Source organism: Scomber scombrus, chromosome 13 (assembly GCF_963691925.1).
Source record: "Scomber scombrus chromosome 13, fScoSco1.1, whole genome shotgun sequence".
NCBI classification, from domain to species: Eukaryota; Metazoa; Chordata; class Actinopteri; order Scombriformes; family Scombridae; genus Scomber; species Scomber scombrus.
Window position 1 is genome coordinate 10,465,758 of NC_084982.1, and position 15,578 is coordinate 10,481,335.

The window sequence follows — 15,578 nt, forward strand, 5'->3', positions numbered from 1 at the left end:
TGAAAATAGCCCTCTTTCTAATATGACCATTAATATGACCATTTTGAGCTGGCTGTGAACAGTTTGCAGATATGATTAACAGAAATGTCTTTTTATATATTAATAAAGACGGCATCAGCAGCTGCATTACTTCTCCTATGAGGCAAACTGATTGACCCTGTTACTTTGAAGCAGGCATTGAAAGAGTTGCAGTGCCCCTTCATGTGAGTTTATATTCACAGTATAGTCTGAATTTATTTAACAACTGGTTACTGTAAGGACAGCACATTTTCAGCATATTTTTCAGTAGAGCAAATTTCCATCCTATTTTTCAGCAGAGCACTTCTCTTCATATTTGGAGGCAGGGTTGTTCAGAGGAAATTGAGGTCATGTGGAGTACAATCATGATTAGATGTTGGATTCTCAAGGCTAATTCTGATATATATATGTTTTAGATTAAATGTATTAAAATGTGACTATTTTTAAACAATACATGACCTAAAATAGCAGGGATTTTGTATTCTCCACCACAGCTATCTTTTTTGGTGGCTGGTCAATAATTTCTTAGGTGGTAGTGCTGATGGACTCATGACCTCAGAGTAAAACTGGAAGTCTTCTCTTCCTTTCAGTCTGTGATGGACAGTCTCGGGCCACTCAGTATGCTACACCCCCACCCTTCAAACTTCCATCTCCTTAAAACTTATTCTTCCCTTTCTCGTCCTTTCTTGAAAAAAAAAATCCCCTCTTCCTGTGGGTTGCCTGGTTTTGTGTGGTCCCAGCACTGTCCCGTTTTTATCACTCCTCTGACGGGTTACCCCGGTCCCCCTCGCACCTGCGCCGCTCCCAGGTCCCTACAGGAATGCGCTGGGGCTTGTAATCGCCTTTGTGGGGGCCATTGAGTTGTACGGCTGACTGAAACTTCCCAACCTCACAGCGCGCTGGACGCTGAATGGGGCTCAGCGTGGGGCGGCTCTCCAAACCACGGCCGCTGCCAAATTCCTACAGTGGCGCTCCACAATCACTCCCACACAGGCCCCGATATACCGCCAGGCAGGAGGGACAGGGGGGTTGTGTGTGTGTGTGTGTGTGTGTGTGTGTGTGTGTGTGTGTGTGTGTGTGTGTGTGTGTGTGTGTGTGTGTGTGTAATTGGGGGGCACAGAAATGGAAAGTCTACATTTAACTCCAAACTAAGCGGCCACTTTTAACTTAATATTGCTACTTTGGATGGACATGGCGATGATGGACAATTACTTTTTTTTTTTTTTTAAATATCACTTTTTGAATAGTTGTTAATATAAAACAGTTATTTTGCGTAACAATAAGACAAATATTATTCTTTTTCTTTTTAAAGCTATATCTCACCTCTTCTCAAAAAGTTCCAGTGCAGAGGCTATTCCGACAATGGAGAAATCTGAAAAATAAAAAAATAGAGAATAAAAATGCGTTTGGTGAATGCTATGGACAAAGTTTGAAAATAAAGCAATTTTTTCCTAACTTTCAGTACATTTGTGCTGCGTTTCGGTGCATTAGGTCTGTGTGCCGGCATATAGCGTGGTAGCTGTGGGTAGATAGAGCAGCACTGCAGGATTAAGAGGCAGCAAGATTGTTAAACATGTCAACGTGTAATTGCACGATAAGGCCCTTCCGAGGAATTCATTGGCCCAGTTGCTTTCTCTATTCCGCGCTAATCTCGCCCGGCACATTCGCTCTGTGCAATCTGTCTCCATAATCTTCTGTGACAGAGCGGGCGACGAGAGCAGGCTGCTTGGTAATTTTTTTAGGAAAGGGGGGGAGACGCGGAGAAAATATGCAGAGGCGTGATAAAGTGACGCTAATTATCCCCATTTAGGACAGGGAGTGCAAGGGATCGGGGCTTTACGAGCAACCGAGTGTGCGCTGGAGCTGATGGCCTCCTAGCACGGAATATATCGGTGGCTACAAGATAAGAGTATCGCACGCTGGAGAGATTTATTGGCCGGTCAGCTAAACACTCAGGCACGCGCACGGGCACGCACAAACACACACACACACACACACACACACACACACACACACACACACACACACACACACACACACACACACACACACATCGCTGCCTGCATATGTCGAACCCTACACTTACCCCTCTTCCACCTTAAGGTGTAATTTATTCGGGTTAAATTTGCCAGAACGCTCCTCTTTTACCCTGGCGATGCGCCGTGACGCGCTCCGCCTCTCCGGGCTTTCAGTGTTTTAATCCGCATCTCTTCACATCAACAGATAAGATAGAAACAGATGCAAACACACGACGAGGACATCCCATGCCATACACTGTGCGCCACAGCGCGCAGAGATGTCTCCATAATGCACTTTCTTTTGGGATTTTTTGGAATTTAAACTAATTTCCAGACATTGTTCCTTTGATTTTTCCCAATAGATTAATGCGCCAGACGTTACACGCTCTACTATGAGGCCTAAAAGGTTTAATTGACATACCATGCAAGTCTTTATCAGTGTGAAATAGGCCCTTTAACTATGTATTTGAGATTAATTGATTTTTAAAAATGCCTAAGTAGGCATACATTTCCCTCATTTGCATGTGTATGGATATTAGGCTGTATCTATATATGAGGCCTACAGGCAATAAAAAAAACATGTAAATGTCAAAGCCAGCTGTGGCTTGTCAAAAAAAAAAAAGAGACGTCACTTTAACTGACGTTTTTCATTATATCAAGTGTATTAATATGAAGGTCATGGGTATCTGTTTACTGTCTAATCCTCAATTATTATTATTATTATTGTTTTAATCAAAAGGTACCAAAACTCCGAGTCGTGTAAAATCAAACATCTACATGAGCAGGTGATGCCGCTTTGAAATTATGATGAGTCATCAATAACCCAGTGACAACTCACGAGTGTGCACTAGTACCTGGCCATCGCGAAGTTTAAGTCCCGTGTGTGCAACAGTTTTAGGCAGTGCGGGTTTTGGTTGCGCATGTTGCATTCAATTCAAAATGATTGCATACTCTGCTTTGTCACTGTGTTTCTATATTCTGAAGAAGTGGCATTCAGATCGTTTTCTTCCTTTACATTAACAGACTGTTTATTCTGCTACATTTTTTCTTCATGTCAAACTTATAAAATATTGCTTAAATTCCCATTTGTGCCTCATGCTGTTTTCCCGTTTTCCCAATGTCACCTCCTTACTTCACTTTATGAAGTGTCAAGAGTATAAAAAAACCCCCACAACAAAACAAAACAAAAACCAACAAACAACTCTCCCATCGCCTCACTGCTGTATCATATGGTGGACCATGCTGTCACGCAAGGCCCGGTTAAATCAAAGTTATTACAAATATTTGTAACACTTGATGAATCCACTTCTTTTAAAAACAATATTAGTTGGTCTGGCAAAATAGCTAAAAAAATCCACATAAATTAAAATATTTGAGACTTGAGAATGTACGGATTTTCTCTAAAGTCTGTTTTATTGTTGATCACCAGTCTGCTGACAATGTATCAGCTAATCTATCTATATTTGTCTTCTCCCATATATATATATATATATATAAACAATTGAATGTCAAAAGTCAGAAAACGATGATGATTGAAAGCAACACCAAGGACAGTGGATGTAAAATAAACTGGGTCTCCAGCTGAGGTGAAAGTTCCCTAAAATCGAGTCTTCAATTTTTTGTTTTCAAAAATCAATCATGTCATCGTTAAACTGTTGATTATATATTACTGATCTTTACTATTTCTGTCTCATGAGTTGTGTCAAGTGCTCGAAACAGAAGCAGTGAAATTATTACAATCACAATTTCACACTGACATTCACAGAATTCCTCACAGTGCATAAAAAATATGAATCTATTTTAATGTTTTTTTTAATAAACTGATTTTTGTATTAGTTTTTTATTAGTTTAATATAAACCCACATTCAAAAAGTGAAATGAGTGTGTGGCATTTATTATTGGTTGTTAACTGTATAAGAGTGTTTCGCTTTTTAAAATCTGGTGTGATCTCATCAAGAAAAGGAAGTCTGGCACAACTGCAATTACTTTAAAATAAAGATGTCATCTAAATCTAAATGAATTTTTTTCGCTTTAAATTTGCCAGGAAAATAGTTATCTCTCAAAAGTAGCTACAAAGAAAAAGATACATTTGTTAACATTTTAATTTAACTTATGTTTCTTACACCATGTAATAAATAAGGACGTTTCTTTAGTGACACTAACAAATCGCTTGTCAGATGAGGCCTTCACGTACCATATATGATCAGATTTTTAAAATATGTCCATAAAGAAATAAAGCATTATATTTATATGAAAGGAGAATGGCCTGCATTAAATATTCAATATAACTCTGGAATATATAGTTTAGTTAGTTAGTCTGCACGCCACTAAAATAAAACAGAGCCATTTAATTTATGAATTAATTTCTAATTACCCATATTAGAGTTTAGCTCGTGAAACAACATCATCCTCTTTACAGGCCAACAGACTGTACTTTTTACGCACAATTACGCACAGACAATTAGGCAGTTGAAAAGCTCATGGGATCTGTGGCCAGCAGCGGTGTCAAAATTTAAAGAGGTGGCAATTTTTCTCGAGAGGAGGCTCGATCATGTTCTTGTTTCCTAAAGCGTGGAAAACACTTCTGTATGGACACTGTGAAATAATCAATGTAAGACCGTTCTCTTAAGAATCAAAGCAACATCTTGTGAAATTTATTCAATTCTTCTTCATTGCAATATCAGGGCTTTTCACTTGCAGAAAAGCACTAAAAATTACAACAGCAGTTGCCCGTCATCCTTTGAAATATTAAAATTATTCACAATTTACAATAATTAGAGTGTTACAATAAAAAGAGATGATTTCCAAGAATTAAGACACAGGCTTCTGCAAATGAACACAAACGTTTAAAGGATGCGGTTTTCCCATATCTTTTAAAGCACTTTCTTATGATTATGACACGTTATCTCATTTCTACAACTTACAAGAACCCCCAAATTATGAGACAGTTGAACCAAATACCCCCATGTGAACCTGGCGTAACCCTCAACTAAGACTGTGAAGTAATGGACAAAAAGATGGTAGCACAATAACCAATATCTCAGCATCATATTCGTTATATAATTCCACTGGTGGCTATTCCAAAAAGCCGAGATGAATATGCTATTTACCCTTCATTTACAATATCATAAACATTCTGTACAAAATGCAGGTAGTTCTCGGGACCGGGGTTATTTAGAAAAGAGGTAAATATTTGGTTATGTGTTCGTTTGCAGTTTTCAATTATTCTGTGAGTTCTAAATGTGTGTTAGAGGGACCGTCCCGTTCACTCCAGCCGTGGCGCTCTGGTAATGTTGCGGCAAGGCATGGAGTCTACTTTGCATTGACGGGTCCCCCGGCTCTCCGGTCGGTAAATACATGCTTATCATCTCTCTCAAGTCTCCGGGGCAAGGACCCCGTGAGTGTGTGCTGCTGACGGGAGGGCTTACACTCGGCTCTGACTTCACCAGCGACCCTAACGTCCCCATGGCAGCTGAGGAGGAGACGCCGGAGCCCTGGTGCTGTGTGTAGGTGATCCCGCCGTAGCCGGATGGAGAAGCGTTCATGTAGCTCTGAGAGTTCGAGATGGGGCTGTACTGCAGGGCTGTCATATCGTAGCGGTGCATGGGCTGGGGGTTGTGTGAGTGATGGTGGTGTGAATGGTGGTGGTGGTGCGCCCCGCTCCCCGGGTGCTGGCTGTAGGCTAGCTGAGCCTCCTGCATCATCGCAGCGGCTGCCGCGGCTGCAGCCACCTGCCCCGAGTACGCACCGTTTGCCCAGCCGTTCATGTGCGCATAGCCGGAGCTGGCGGAGCCTCCGTGACCCCCGGGGCTCTCTAACCTCTGCCCGACCCCAGATGAACTCATGCCGACCCCTAAACCAACTCCACCGCCCCCACTGGGACCAGAAAGCAGTCCACCAGCAAGGGAATATTTGTCCTTTTTCAGCAGCGTCTTGGTCTTCCTTCTTGGCCGGTACTTGTAATCCGGATGCTCCTTCATGTGCATGGCTCGCAACCGTTTCGCCTCGTCGATGAAAGGGCGCTTCTCAGCTTCGGACATCACCTTCCACTCGGCACCAAGCCGCTTGCTGATCTCAGAGTTGTGCATTTTTGGGTTCTCTTGTGCCATCTTTCTCCGCTGCCCACGGGACCACACCATGAACGCGTTCATCGGTCTCTTCACCCGCTCCTGATTCGCTTTGGACCCGCTGTTCGGCCCCGTTTGCCCCGTGTTCGTATTCGTTTGGGGGCCGGGGGAATGAAGGTCAGTTTCCATCATCATGCTATACATTCACCTGGTTTTAAAGTTCGCCACCAACAGAGAAAAAGTCTATTTCAAGATGGGTCAGGCACGCACAAGAGCTGGTGCGCACAGGATGACTGGGTTACAAAATTAATGTTCTAACCCCAAATAAATCAAATGCGAGATGAAAATTATTCCCAAAATGGATATAAAATATTCTCCAACCAGTACTTCACCCTGTCGCCTATGTTGGTTCACATCCACTGTGATAGAATGCGCATTCGAGCCACTTTCCCTGTCGGAGTTGAGAAGTTGGTTAAAGCGGCGGCCATATGATGCGCACTGACAGCGGTTAAATGAGCCACAAGCGGCCAATGAGGCTCTAGCAGCAGAATGATTTGCATGGCGTTTGGTCAGGTGACTAGAGGACCATAGAGGAAGAGCACACCGGAGGAGGAGGAGGCAGAAAGGAGGGTCAATCCCACAAATAGCACAAGACATTTGAAATCTCCAAACACGCTATCAGAGACTTCAACTAAACAAAAATAACTAAGATTTGGTAGTACTGATGTAGCGGCCAAAAGGTGGGTGAAGTGTGATTGGGATGAGTCAAACAAACGTCTACACCTCATTTTACAAAACAGTTGCGTTATATTGAAAACAAAAAACCCACCTTTAAATAATCGACACCATCCATGCAGTTTATAAAGATGCAGAAAGTTCGGGTGAAATGATTTTTTTTACCCTCCACTTTCTGTCTTTATTTGTGCCAACAAGTCAGAACATGCCGTTCTGTCTTCATCGTGTTATTATTAAATTCATCGTCACTCCTTATAGCCTGGGCCCAACTGTATTTTATGCACTGGAATTGTGGAAAGTCCACTCCAAGCAGTTCAAGATCAGAACACTTGATGCCCCACTAGCGCATCAAAATCCATTTTACTCTCCGTGTCTATTTCTCCCCCCCTCTCTCTCTCTCTCCAGGTGTGTAATTAAGGTATGTAATAATGGTAGGTGTCAGAGGGAGAACAATTACACATACTAAGTGTAGAAGATGAAGTGAAATAGATTTGTTGAACTGTTGGTCTAAGAGGAGAAGGATGGATAGCATGTAATGACATGAAATTGCCGGGGCAAAGCGTCGTTACCGCCGTCTGCTGGTGATGGTGCATGCGTCCTGGCCGTGCCTCTGTGTGCGCAGCCAAAGATGAAAAAAAGGTCACACGTAAACGGCTTTTACAGTACTTTTCAAAATGTGTGCGACGGCATCTTATGTCCCCTGTTTAAAATCCAGTCAAGTTGCTCGTTTGCAAATCAGAAGAGGGGAAACCGTGTCTCCCGGTCCGCGCATATATAATCCACATTTCACAGCTGACCTCCTCTGAAAAGCCCAATCAACCTCTGATTGAAAGGGAAAACGAAATACCACTTCCCGCGGCGAGACTAACGATTTAATCATTCTATCGTTCTTTGCTGTTTCTTTATTTTAATTAGAGCTTAGCTTGATATGGCTCTCTGTTTAGGGCCTGAGGGAGCGGGATCACTCGGACGGATCCATGCGTCTTTGGTAATAGGGTTAACGGGATTTCACAATGGTCAGTAAACGATTCCAGTGAGCCAGGCCGTGTGGCTTAAGGAAGATCACATTATGATGATGACAACCCGGAGAGCAAGTGAAGCTGTCACATCAGAGAACAAACTCAAGCCCAGAAAACCTCTGCTTACGGTACACTGCTTTCCTCTTGTAAATACTGAAATAACACAAAAAGCTTACAGCCCTGGATTCATATGAAACTTAACAACATTAATGTTAAAATTAATTTTAAATATTTTTTAAAAAGTTAAATATATTGACCAACCCTTTAACTAATTATTCAAATATAAACAGTCAATTTTTCCAGAAACAGATTTGAGCATCATTTTTAAAAAATCACTAAATTAATCTTCAAACTCAAAACACTCACATTTACCTCAGTATAGGTCTGCATTCATTTAAACAGACGTCACAATGGCGTGGTTTAATTGTCAAAGCAAGTGAATTAATTAACATAAAAATAAACTACTGTCACGGTACAGATGTAAGAATCGATCAGGCATAATCATATTAATGTATTACTATTAATATTATTATCATTATTTGTTCCTCTCATTGTTGAGTGCTTGAAGGGATTAGCCTTTACAGTGACACTGGGACCCTGGTGGCCCCATGTTTACTCTCTCTGTCATCCCCCATCAGTCACTCCTCTTTTTTAACAAACCTCTTTTCAAACCTCCTCGCTCCTTTGTGCGGCCTCTGCAACAGGATGTGTGCAATGCGATGATGGTGCACGACTGAGGACAAGGGTCAAAGCAGTTATAGAGCGCCCCATCACACTCTCCCACTGCCCGTTTATTAATTAAAATGATAATAATAAGAGAAGGATTGCGAATAGGTATGTAGCTACAGATCATGAGTTTCAGTTCTGCGCTAAGCAAACCTAATCCATAAAGGTAAAGCAACCCAAAAAAGAAAAAAAAACACAAACCTTTAGTCCCTTTCATCTTTGCTCTTAAAGCTGTTAACCAAGTCAGATTTCCACGTGTTTGCGCGTGTGCGCAAGTCAGCGCGCGTGGGACTGGTTGGTATTAAGCTTTAAAGGGGAAAAAAAGAAGTTGTGATCACCTGCTGGTCACCTGGACATAAACAGGGGTTCGCATGGGTTAATGATTTAAACGTTACGGTGAGAAATCACCTATTTTAGAACTTCAATTTACACACCTCTAAAAACACACGCACACGCGCACACACCCCTCGCCCTCTGAAACAGTGAGAGAAACATGTAACATAAATATTGACAGCCCACGCGTAAAACAATACACCGTTTAATTAACAGGTCATCATTTTCAAGCATGTAACACATTTTCTCGGTAATTCAGCCAAATTAGGAGGTGGCACAGACGATAACAGCTCACCACGGAATAGATCGGGTAGGCGATATTGTCACTTCGGAAAATCAAAGTGTGTCGGATAGAGAGCAACTGGTAGCATCAGCGGCGATGGCACCGTGCGCTCGGTGCAGCTCACTTGTCTCAAATTAAGACAGCAGCCTGCAGCTAGAAACACTTATTCTCTGCACTGAATTGAACACAGTAGACGCTCCGAAATAAAGGCTGCCAATACAGACTGACTTATTTCAGAATGCGCAATCGTTGAGCTCAGAAAGCATGCAAGTTCGCTTCTTTTTTTCTTTTTTTTTGTAAGCAGCAATTACAATCGATTTTTACGCACAACAAATAGATTAACTGCTCCTGCAGCTAAAATATTTATATAAAAAGGACCTTTCTTGTCATATGCAAACTTACGCATGTTTCCCTCGTTCCCTCCACTCCAGACCAAGTGGGCAGATTTCTCCCTCCATATCCTAAAGCCGTCCTAAACCCTTCAAAGCTTCATGTAAGACCGCTACTCCCACTACAATCTGGCCGCTAGAGTGCCAAGGCCATCCATGCCCGGTGCCCAAACCCAACACTAAACACACACTGAGGGGCAGAGACGAGAAGAAATGACTTCTTTTTTTTACACTCTAAAAAAGACAATTCCAAGTTATTGTTTCTCTCTGCGAAAAGGGGGCTTGCTTCTAACATAATGAAGCGTCTTTTGTGTAGCACAGAACAATACAAAACAAGTATTCTAATAAATAGCCACTTTTTTTTTGGCTCTCCAGGATGAATGGGCTGGAGCGGCGGGGTTCTGAAAGGCAGCTGTGCCGCATTTCAGGGAGGAGGGGCGAGGACTTGGCGAGGAGCCCCGCACCCCCTTTGCCTCCTCCTGGATACCGACTCCCATTACTGATCCCGGAGCAGAAAAGGATGCAAAGAGCGGTGGGGGAGGTATTGACTTTGGAGGCTGTATTTACTCAGGACTGTTAGCTATAAAATGATCCTCGAATCATCACATAGCTTCATGTGAAGTACACCTCATGCAACATCCAATCAGACTTTATATCAACCTGCACAGCTTGCAAGCATTTGGTTCTGACAGCTTACACACAGACACACACACACACACACACACACACACACACACACACACACACACACACACACACACACACACACACACACACACACACACACACACACACACACACACACACACACACACACACTACAGTATAAGACATGGCTGGGCTCATTAAAGGTTTCTTATTTGTAAGAAAATCCCTCATCCCTCCTCTTTCTTCCACACAGGTTCACAGCTTTGAGAAACAGTGTCAGCATCTTTTTCTCTCTCTCATACACACACTCATACACACACACACTCTCCATTCATCTCCACTGGAAAGTAAATGTCTTCTCAATCTAACCCTCACATGTCCCATTCTGTTTTGCAAACATAGGGGCTGAGGCTGGTCAGGCAGCCCCGTAGCTGTTCATGAATCAGGCATGTTGCTGACTAGCTCCTCACCTGTTGCAGCCTCCTGGCTGGCTTCTGACAAGACTCTCTGACTTGTCGCTATTGTAGCTGGCAGGTGTCTTAGCTGCTTCAAACACCCATCTGCATACTGGTCCTGCACGCTGGAGCCAAGGTCAAAAATTGCGTAAGAACAACAGTTGGTATATTGTTTAATGTGGTAGAAAAGGAAAGACTATTTATTTGAAAAATGGTCATTCTAACTGTTACGACTATATCAAGACAAACAGTGGGAAAGCATTTGGTCATTCGCCCTGGAGAGAGATCAGGTCAAGTTCATGCCTAAAAGCATTGAGGGAAGAGTGAGGCAATCAGGAAAAAACAGAGGTTAGCATGGTTTCTGTCAAACATACAAATCTCCTAGAGACACTATCAGAATATAAAACATACTATAGTCATAGAAAGTCTAAATGAGTGGATAAAAACAGTGTAAAATGTCGAAACATGAATTGAAATACATTGTAGAGAATGATTTAATCTTATGTATAAGATGGACCAACAGACCAAAGTTCGAAATAATAATACGTTTGAAATGGTAAATTGGTTTATATGTGGAAACTTACTATCATATTTTCGTGAATAGCATAATGTATTGAGTCTTTATAGAGTTTTAGATCAGGATGGTAACCCCAAACTGCCAAACAGAAAGTATGATTTTTTGACAGAGAGAGCATAACATGCCATTCAAATCTGGGGCACTCTTGTCTACAAGCAATTTGTTCTTTTGTAGGCTCCATGTGCTCTATTTTCATCTTCTCCTCTTGGTAGAAATCGTAAGAGAAGAGCATATAAGGGCTTGATGGAGTGGTGAGTCAGAGACAGGATGACATGAACAAGTGAGAAAGAGAGTAAGAAAATTAGGGGGGGAGAGGGAGAGACCAGGGAGGCCAATGTCAATCCCACAGCAAACAGCAGTGGATAATCATGGGCTTTAGGAAAACACTGTGTCCATAATGCTATTACCCAGGATTACCTACTCCAGCAGAGAAGGCGAGACTCTCTTCACAATGTGCCACAGACCTTTCAGATAATCATCTTATCACAGATGACAAACCCAGAAGAAACATCCCATTATTCAAGAAGGGGGGAAAAATCTACAGCATGTTTGGATGAAGACAAACATGCCTAAATTATTCGAGTGGAAAACTATCAGATTTTTAAATTAGCACGTCAGTCGCTTCCTCTCTCTCTCTCTTTTTCTCTCTCTCTTTCATTCTCTCACTGTCTCTTTCTCCCAGGGTGCTTTATCCTTTTCCCGCAGGACAATTAGAGACAAGATTTTATGCATCGTTCAGCTTATCAATTAGCCATAACACCTTCCCCCCTGATTGGTCTGTAATGAACGTAATGGTTTTAACAGTCAGGAGTTGCAACTCTTAGAGGTGCTGTGCTAATGGTGTCGCCACGGCAATGGAGTCACAGTAACAGCTCTGCGGAAAAGCAGGAAGGCGGAGGAGGGAGGGTGGTAGGGGGGAGTAAGCCAGCTCTCCCTAACACATCTCTAATTAGAGCTCACAGTCAGTCATTACTGATGTAATAGGGTGTAACACTAATGGCTATCAGGCAAGCCCCCACAAACAACAGAGGGGGGTTCTTGTAAGGCGAAAGAAGCATAGAATTTATGGAAAACGGAAAAAAGAAATTTGGAGATTATGGCGAGGAGACGAGTCGAAATGGAAAGGGGAGGTGGGGCGGGGGGCTAGAGGGAATGATTAGGGGAAAGTGCGCCTAGCAGCACAGGTTTTTAAGTACAGTAGTCAGAGAAGGTCAGAGCCCATTAATGGAAAATCCTTCTTTGATGATGGCGAAATCTGTCATGTTAAACAGTGGCAAGATATAAAGATTGGCAAGACAAAAATGGGTAAGAATTAAGAAGATGAGCAGCCGGCTGGTCGAGGGGAGGCAGAAGTCAAAAAGAGAACCAGGACCACTTTGGCACTTAGACCTTGTTAGCACTGATGCACTCTGCAGCCCATTCAGCTAGTGATGCATGTTTTCACACCTTACGGCACTAAATTGCAGCAGCTACAGCAAAACAGAGTGACAGTGATAAGGAAGGTAGATGACAGGAAACCAGTGAGGGGAGAAATGAAAAGTGAGAGGTTTTCAAAAGAGAGCTACAAGTCTCACCGTCTCAGTCTGAGGGAAAGAACTAAAGTCTGAACGGCTAATTGTAATTTGTAAGTCCTCTTTTGTAGATTACCTTCCTTTGAATGCGGAATGACTGATAAAACTTAATTAATGGTAATTATATAGGCTATATTTTATGGTTTTTAAAAGTCCTCGTTTGTGCATAGATGGGAAACTGCTAAACTCAATGCACATGTAATGCATTGTCTGCAGTGTTATTAAATGTTTGGGTTGATGGAGTGATACATCATAAGACAGTGAAGTGTTTGTCATCAGAGTTCTGTAGTCCAACTTTTTATCATTAAATGCAAAAAGCATCAAGGCTGGTGGTGGTTTACACTGATATATCATAACTACCAATCTGCAGTTATGTTGTTTACAGTTAATTTACCCCTAATAGCTTGCTTGAGTAAACTACTTCACCACAAGATCCAGTCGGTAGCTGTTCAGGGTTAGGGTTAATCGTTGGTGTTCAAATGTCCAACTTTTTTTCTGAGCACTTAAAGCAGGTCTCAACAAATTCAATTGTAACTCAAAGTAGATGATGACGTACTAATTAGTCACTCTTTTCCAGAGTAAGGGACTGCTTTGTTTATAACTGTCATCAGTCATCAGAACAATTTACCCAGTTTACTCTTTTAATGTCATAATCACAATAGGCATAACTTAATTAACAAAAGCAGGGTTACTTTTCAAATTTAGAAATTACTTTTACAGTATACAGGCTAGTCCACAATCTTTTACTGTTGTAATGTGAGTGAGCAGCAGTGCCCTGATAGAGAAAGAGTAGCAAATCCAGTCTTGGGTGGCAACAACAAAGCAGGCAGCCTGATGGTGGCACTAGACAGGTGGAAGCAGCAAGACTGGTGCACCAGGGAACCAACTGGTCAAAGGGCTTTTAAATGTACTGTAAACTGAGAATTTGACAGACTGTGCATATAGTTACTGTGACACTAAGTGGATTAACAGGATTTAAAGATGGAAACAATTTCAAACTTAGAAGACATCCCCCACCATCTGTCTCTTAATTTTCTCATAATTTGTTGATTTTTGCAACCTGCAGGTTAACAAACATCCTTACAGACATTAAACCAACTGTTCCAGACCCACTTCAGACATGTTCCATGACTTAAAAATAGACCATTCTCAGTGTATGTGCACTGGATGCTCTCAGTTTCAACATTGCTTTTGTGTAAGATGCATAGTGGACAACAGTTGGCTTCTACACCTGTGTGATGTCACAAAATTGTCTTGTAGGTCTATGTGTTAAACTCAGAGGTATGACTTTCAGCTGATCAATATAGAAAAAGCCTTCTAGTGTCAAACTCTGCACATACATGTGTGCAAAGTAACAATAAGCAAAACACATTTTTCAATGGAGAGGAACTTTAAACACGTGACTTGGGTTACTGGAAAAGTCAGAGTAGTTGTCACAGAAATTTAGTTTATATTTCACATTTAAGCATATTAAAGCAAAAGGTCTCATGTTTACGCTCACTGAAATGAACAAAAAATGCAATGCATTCATTCTCACATACTAGTTATATAAGGATTTAGCTCCTAGTTTGCAGCTATTCCACCAAGGATATGAAGTTCAACCTTGAGAGAATATTGTATGTGTAAACTATTGTGTAGCCTTGCAAACGACAGCGGCAGCAGCTTGGCCTTTGAGGGAGCTGCAGGACTTCAGGGGGGCTCTCTATTCCTCAACTCAGCCTTGAAAGTGTGTGGTTGTGTGTGTGTGTGTGTGTGTGTGTGTGTGTGTGTGTGTGTGTTTGTGTGTGTGTGTGTGTGTGTGTGTGTGTGTGTGTGTGTGTGTGTGTGTGTGTGTGTGTGTGTGTGTGTGTGTGTGTGTGAGACTTTGGGGGGGCTCTTCAGTTGCCAAACTATAGTCCCTCACCCAGAATTTGAAATAAGGTCATCGTCCCCGGGAGGCCCCAAGTCAAAGCCTCCCTTCTTCACCTGCCCTTTAACTCTTTTTCTTAATTTAACTCTTCACCTGGGTCCAACATTTCCTTATTTCCTTAACATCTTTAACATCCTTAAGATCCTTATTTTTCTTCCATGTGTCCTTTGTCTACCCAGCAATTGGTAAACACTTTCCAAAGAGAGCATGTAGACCAAAGAACAACAACATCACTATGACTCAGCCTCTTCAGTTTGTGCTTGTATTAAATATTACCCTTTACCTAAACTGTTGGGGCTTGACTTTGTCTGTTTGTTTTTGTCTTGGCCTCTGCAACAAAAACAAAAAAAGGAATCTTCCAGTAATGCCATTGGGCCTTAAAACTGTAATTTGATTGGAGAAATGAATTTTATGGATTAGCAAAACAATCAAAACAGAAATGGCATCGTTAGTAGATAAGGCAGGTAATAAGTGTATTAAAGCGTCTACTCTGTGTGTGTGTGTGTGTGTGTGTGTGTGTGTGTGTGTGTGTGTGTGTGTGTGTGTGTGTGTGTGTGTGTGTGTGTGTGTGTGTGTGTGTGTGCGTGTGTGTGGAGCAGCAAAGATGCATATCCAATAGGACGCAGAGTGAGCAGGACAATAACACACTATTCTTATGCTAATGAAGGAGGCCATTAATGTTTACATTCAAAATCAGGCCTTCCAAAGAAATACATTCACTCCCTGCTAAACTGGGATAATTAGTTCCCTCTTAAACCCATATTCCATTAACTCAGGTGAATCCATCTGAGTTTCATCAAATTTCTGCTTCATTTTGTATGATAATGCAA

The 15,578-nt window shown here is 41.9% G+C and overlaps 1 protein-coding gene across 1 annotated transcript; it reads right to left on the reverse strand.

Annotated features, from left to right (window-relative positions):
- Positions 1-5,272: 5,272 nt before the first annotated feature.
- sox1a (SRY-box transcription factor 1a) lies at positions 5,273-6,307 on the reverse strand. Its single transcript, XM_062431463.1, has one exon. The coding sequence runs from the start codon at positions 6,305-6,307 to the stop codon at positions 5,273-5,275; it is 1,035 nt and encodes a 344-aa protein (XP_062287447.1).
- Positions 6,308-15,578: the final 9,271 nt, after the last annotated feature.

Excerpts from the sequence above, each read along its gene's own strand:
- sox1a (XM_062431463.1), bottom strand. The coding sequence starts at position 6,307 with ATGTATAGCATGATGATGGAAACTGACCTTCATTCCCCCGGCCCCCAA.